General features: G+C 39.9%; 1 protein-coding gene across 1 annotated transcript; it reads left to right on the forward strand.

Annotated features, from left to right (window-relative positions):
- Positions 1–13: 13 nt before the first annotated feature.
- Positions 14–5,872, forward strand: LOC117128988. Its single transcript, XM_033282178.1, has one exon. The coding sequence runs from the start codon at positions 251–253 to the stop codon at positions 1,736–1,738; it is 1,488 nt and encodes a 495-aa protein (XP_033138069.1). The 5' UTR covers positions 14–250; the 3' UTR covers positions 1,739–5,872.
- The last annotated feature ends 863 nt before the right edge of the window (positions 5,873–6,735 follow it).

Raw genomic sequence — 6,735 nt, forward strand, 5'->3', positions numbered from 1 at the left:
ATACTAACGCCACTAAATAAACCTTAAAGTTTAAATCTATATCTTAAACCCTAAACTCAAACCCTATATCCTAAACCCAAATCATAGACTCTAAACTCAAACCATATATCCAAACCTAATCCCTAGATTCTAAACTCAAATCGTAAACCCTGAACCCAAATCATATATCCTAAAGGTTTGGCTTAATATTGATGTTGTTTTTTTAGAGTTTAAGATTTGGGTTTAGAAAATAAAAACATCTTGTTAAAAGATGAAAGAAGGCGAAAGTAAGGCGATTTGGAAACGGTTATTCCTCAGACTTTGCACTGTTATTTCGGTAACGGTTATTGATGTTTTCGACGGCGGACGACGGTTTATTGCCCACTCCCCGACGGTTATCCCCACGATGGCAACTACACATCGTGATGCACTAATGTATTGGAGTTATTCTCTGGAACTCTATATATGGCAATATAGAATCAGTCGATTCTTTCACACACTCAATACTATCTTGAGCAAATTTCTATTGCAAAAGTACAGAAGATTGATAACAATGGCGGATAACCTTCACCGCAATTTACAAGAGTTAGATTTGGGTGTGGAAGATGAACCAGTAGCGCTACCTCTGGATGTGGTCAACCAAGCAGCAGCAGAGAACCGTTTCATCATCATTGGGCGTCCTGTAATTCCAAGGCGTCAAAACATTCGTGCGATCATTGCGGCTTTACCACGACAGTGGGGACATGCAGGGTTGGTTCATGGAAGAATTGTTGAAGGAAGGCGGTTCCAGTTTGTGTTTCCATCCGAGGAATCAATGGAGAATGTCCTCAGGAGAGGTCCCTGGGCGTTTGCTGATCGGATGCTCATAATGCAAAGGTGGTCTCCTCTGTTTAACCCTTTGATGTTGAACTTTATTCCCCTCTGGATCCAGATACGGGGAATACCGCTCCAGTACATAAACCAAGACGTAATCATGCATATAGGACGCGCGATGGGGCAATACATGGATGTGGATTACAATGCTGAGACGGCAGTTCGAGTGGAGTATGCTCGTGTCAGAGTTAACTGGGATGTTGATCTCCCACTTCGGTTCCAGAAGAACTTCCAGTTCACTCCAGGAGTCAACACTCTCCTCAAATTCCGCTATGAGAGGTTAAGGGGTTTCTGCGAGGTATGTGGAATGCTCACGCATGATTCGGGTAGTTGCTTGATCCAAAATGGTGGAATGGATCATGACTCTGAGGATGATGATGATGATGAAGATGATAATGAGGAACCACTACTTGTTCCTCTGGCGGAACAAGGAGTTCAGATTCATGAAATCCATGAGATGAATGAGGAGAACAACAATGAGGAGAATGAAGTACCCAATGGGGTAGAGTATCAGGTGATGGAAGATGATGAAGAATACAATGCGGAGCCGTTGAGAGACATGTTTTCAGGAGAACAGGAGTCCAGTGAGCTTTCCAATCCGGTTCCAATCTACTCTAACTCCACAGGAGACAGTGCAGGGGATAATGCACGTCAAGGCAAGAGAATCATGGAGGAACCAGATGAGAGTTCAATGCAAGCGTTATATGATACCATTCCCCCACGATCCAAGTCTCAGCAGGCACGAAAGAGGAAAGCAGAAGCATCGTTGATGGAAGAAGGTCTCCTCAAATGTCCAGCTTTGGAGAGAGGTGAATCTAGCGGTAATGACACAACAACTGATCAAGTGAGAGGCGCGGTGGGCCCTAATCCACCAGCTTCACCATGAATACAACCGTTTGGAACTGTCAGGGTTTGGGTGTAGACCCTACAGTTCGACGCCTCAAGGAAATACAACGGAAGTATTTCCCGGACATACTATGCCTGCTGGAAACAAAACAAAAGGATGACTATGTGCGAAATGTGGTCTGTGATCTAGGTTATGACCGTCATGTAACTGTTCCACCACAAGGTATGAGTGGTGGAATTGCTGTGTTATGGAAGAAGTATGTATCTGTTTCAGTTCTGTTTCAATCTCCAAATCTTGTAGACTGCTTTGTTGAAATGAATGATGTTTCCTACTATCTCTCATTTGTTTATGGTTACCCTGAACCCTCTATGCGACATCAACTATGGGAACGTTTGGAGAGAATGGCTACTACACAGACAGAGCCTTGGCTGATAATGGGTGACTTTAATGAAATCAGGGGTAATGAGGAGAAACAAGGGGGACCAGCACGACCAGAAAGATCGTTTGTTGATTTTCGAAGAATGATTGCAACATGTGACTTTCGTGATCTGAAAGCAACAGGAAATAAATTCTCTTGGTATGGGAAGCGACATAATTATGATATACGTTGCTGCCTCGATAGAAGCATGGCTAACTCAAACTGGTTAGCTCAGTTTCCAACGGCGCAAACAGAATTTCTTGCGTTTGAAGCTTCTGATCATCGACCTTTGGTGACAACAATCTCACAGACGACTAACCGGCCGGTGAAATTGTTTAGATATGATAAACGAATGTTCAGAGAGGAGAGTTTCCAAGATGAAGTTAAAACTACTTGGACGGAGCAGAGATCAGGCACATCTATTCAGAATATACTTAAAGCTTGCAGAGGTTCGGTTTCCCGGTGGAAGAGGAAACATACGTTTAATGCAGTCATCCGCATTGCTCATTTAAAAGAAGAACTTGACTTCGCAATGTCTTATGGAAGCCACTCAACTAATGAGATACGACAGATACGGAAAGAACTATCACAAGCTTATAGTGATGAGGAAGAATTTTGGAGGTTAAAAAGTCGAAATCAATGGTTGGAGTCTGGAGATAGAAATACACTATTCTTCTATGCGTGTACCAAAACAAGGGTGGCTCGAAACAGAATAATGGCAATAGAGGATGAGAATTGAATGGTGCAACGAGGTGATGTGGCTATTGGTCAAGCCGCAGAGGATTACTTCAGGAATCTATTTACAACAACAAGAGACGCAGAATTTACATATGATGGCGTTTTTAACCATTTTAATAGAAGAGTCACAAGGGAGATGAATGAGGACCTCACTAGGCCAGTTACAGAAGAGGAAGTTAGAAAAGCTGTTTTCAGTATTGGTCCAAACAAAGCCCCGGGACCGGATGGCTTTACTGGTGCGTTTTACAGACAATTCTGGCCAACCATTAAAGATCAGATCACTCAAGAAGTTCAGCAGTTCTTTGATAATGGTATTCTAGACCCTCAGATCAATAAAACCAATCTATGCTTAATTCCGAAGATAGAGGTTCCAAGAGCTATGGGTGATTTTAGACCGATATCGCTTTGTAATGTAAGTTACAAAATCATCTCCAAAATACTTGTTGGTCGATTGAAGCAGCACCTGCCAGACATAATAGTTGAGAACCAAGTTGCCTTCATCCCTGGTAGAAACATTATTGACAATGTCATTATTGCTCATGAAATGTTGCACTCTTTAAAGAGTAGGAAGAGATGGGCGAAGTCTTACATGGCAGTCAAGACAGATATCTCGAAGGCGTATGATCGTTTAGTATGGAAATTCTTGGAGGATACAATGATCGGGATGGGTTTTGATGCAAAATGGATCGGATGGATAATGACGTGTGTCAGTACAGTAAGCTTCTCAGCATTGATCAATGGATCTCCAACAGGAAACATTACCCCACAGAGAGGAATACGCCAAGGTGATCCCCTTTCTCCTTATCTTTTCATCATTTGCAGTGAAGTACTAAGCCATTTACTGTTGAGGGCTACTGCGGAGACAAAACTGAAAGGAATGAAGATAAGCACATATGGGCCAACTATAAATCACCTATTGTTTGCTGATGACGCCTTGTTCTTCTGCCATGCTCACCCACGGTCATGCAAGACTATACAGAGGATACTAGAAATGTATGAAAAGGCTTCTGGACAAGCGGTCAATTTATCTAAATCAGCTATTACATTTGGCTCCAGAGTTTCAGATACTATGAAGACAAGACTCCGCACAATCCTTAACATACATAACGATGGAGGATGTGGCAAGTATTTGGGTCTACCAGAAGTTATACGACGGAAAAAGAAAGAGATATTTAATTTTATCTTGGAGAAGATAAAAAAAAAGAACAAAAGGGTGGTCAAATAAATATCTATCTGAGGCAGGGAAAGAAATTCTACTTAAAACAATAGCATCTGCTATTTCGGTTTATCCAATGAATGTTTTCAAGCTTCCTAAAGGAGTATGTGAAGAAATAGAGAAACTATTTGCTGAATATTGGTGGAGTAAGGGAACAGGGAGACGATCGATGCACTGGATGAGTTGGAAGAGAGTGAGTGTTCCAAAGAAAGAAGGTGGGCTAGGTTTTCGTGATATTGAGAATTTTAACTTGGCTTTACTTGCCAAACAAGTATGGAGGATTGGCCAAACACCAACAAGTCTACTTGCAAGAGTTCTGCGTGGTCGATATCATCAGGATACATCTATTCTCAATGCAAGGGTTGGAAATAAACCCTCATTTATATGGCGATCGCTAATGGAAGGAAAGGAACTCCTTAAATCAGGATTGAGGGTTCAAATTGGTAATGGTGAAGAGACTCTAATCTGGAGGGACGCCTGGCTACCCACTCATCCACCTAGAGCTCCAAGAGGTTTTGATAATATAGTAAATGACTATCACACAGTTCATTCACTATTTCGCCCGGGTACAAGACAATGGAATGTCGAACTATTAGAGCGAATTATGGTACCAGAGGATGTGGAGTTAGTAAAACACATTGTGTTAAGCCAATATGGAGGACAAGATTTGCTGGGTTGGAACTACACTGAAGATGGTATGTATACGGTTAAGTCAGGTTACTGGTTGAGCATGCATAGCCAAGATCAACAAGTTTTACCACCAAGAGGATCAACTGGAATTAAAGCTGCTCTATGGAAGTTAAATACTGCTCCGAAACTCAAACATTTTTTATGGAGAATTCTATCAGAGGCAATGCCTGTGGGATCAATCCTAAAACGAAGACGTGTCTCTCAAGATAGTGTGTGTAGAAGATGTTGTGTGTTAGATGAAGATATGGAACATCTCTTCTTCAAATGCCCGTATACTCAAGCACTTTGGAGAGGGGCAAATCTACCAGACCGTACGTTTACTGATAATAGTATCAGTTTTGAAGAGAAGTTAAAGGCTATTGTATCCTCGATCAATAATAAGGCGCTTAACCCTATAGATAGGCAACAGTCTTTGTGGATCCTCTGGCGCATCTGGAAAAGCAGAAACCTGTTAGTTTATGGACAGAAACAGACTGATTGGAAAGTAGACCTCAAACAAGCTCAACATGAAGCACGTGAATGGACTCAGGTGTTGTATTCAACTGAAAGCAACAGCAATACAACCCAGAGGCTAAGTGGGAGACACAAACAATCAATGTGGGAGAGACCTCCTTGTGATTATGTGAAGATTAATTATGATGGGAGTAGGAGACAAAATATGTCAACAGGAGGGTGGATATTCAGAGATGCTCAAGGATTTTTCCTAGGTGGAGGCCAGGGTAAACAATCAGTTAATGGAGATGGAAGTCTGGAGACAGAATTACAAGCTCTTCTTATGGCAATGCAACATACGTGGACAAAAGGTTACCGTAAAGTTATTTTTGAAGGTGACAACAAACAGGTTCAGGAGCTACTAACAACGTCCAAGAGGAATTTCCACATGCATAATTGGATTCTGGAAATCAAAGGGTGGAAGGAGAAATTTGAAGATGCAGAATTTAGATGGATTCCAAGGGAAGATAATAAAGCTGTAGATCATTTAGCTAAACAATTTCATAATTCTCAAGTTTCTTTCAACTCTATATTCTATGTACCTGTATCAATAACTCAAATCCTCCATGAGGATATTTCTTCGTCATTATAATAAAGTTGCAAGTTGGAAAAAAAAAAAGATTTGGGTTTAGAGTTTAGGTTTGGGTTTAGGATCTAGGGTTTGAGTTTAAGGTTTAGGGTTTGGGTTTAGAGTTTACGGTTTGAGTTTAGAGTTTAGGATTTGTGTTTAAGATATAAAGTTTGGGTTTAGAGTTTAGGATTTGAGTTTAGAATTTAGGGTTTAAGATTTAGATTTAAGATTTAGGGTTTAGAATTTAATATTTAGGGTTTAGTTAGTGGCATTAGCGTCATTAAATGAGTGTCATTATTTTTTTTCAATTATTTTAGATTTAAAAAAGATAAAATAATGTATTTTATTATTAATCTATGTGGCATTTTGATTGGTAATAAGAGGGAGATGTGAAGTTAAAAGTTCACCTAAGTTTTGTTCTTTTTTTAATTATTATAAAAATTAACGTTGCTCAAGTCTCTTCAGCTAACAACTCCAAGGTTAAAATGCATCCAAAATAATTCATCTTTTTTGAATTTCCCAAAAACATGAGCATGTATGTTAAACTGAGAAGACATATAGGGTTCGAAAAGAGTCCTCGTCTATTGTTTAAGAAATTACTTGGATTTTCAGTTTCTAGTTGAATCAGGAAAAAGGCGAGCATTTTTCCTAGATATGGATTACTCTCAACAAATTTACTGAAAAGTAAGCAACATTTAACCAGTAATATATTATGGATTTCGAAAAAAAAAAAAGTTAATGAGTTTGTCCACTAGCTAAATCATGTATAGTAGTGGGTGGCTAAGAGATTTTTTTTCAAACATATAGTTTCGTTTAAAAGACGAAATCAGTTTTAGGAATTTACTACAAAAAGTGACAAATGAAAGTGACAAATGGGAACTCATTGCTCCATAACCCGACAAAGAGTAAAA

This window comes from Brassica rapa, chromosome A10 (genome assembly GCF_000309985.2).
Source record: "Brassica rapa cultivar Chiifu-401-42 chromosome A10, CAAS_Brap_v3.01, whole genome shotgun sequence".
Classification (NCBI taxonomy): Eukaryota; Viridiplantae; Streptophyta; class Magnoliopsida; order Brassicales; family Brassicaceae; genus Brassica; species Brassica rapa.

Coding starts and splice junctions, on each gene's coding strand:
- LOC117128988 (XM_033282178.1), top strand. CDS start 251: ATGAAAGAAGGCGAAAGTAAGGCGATTTGGAAACGGTTATTCCTCAGA.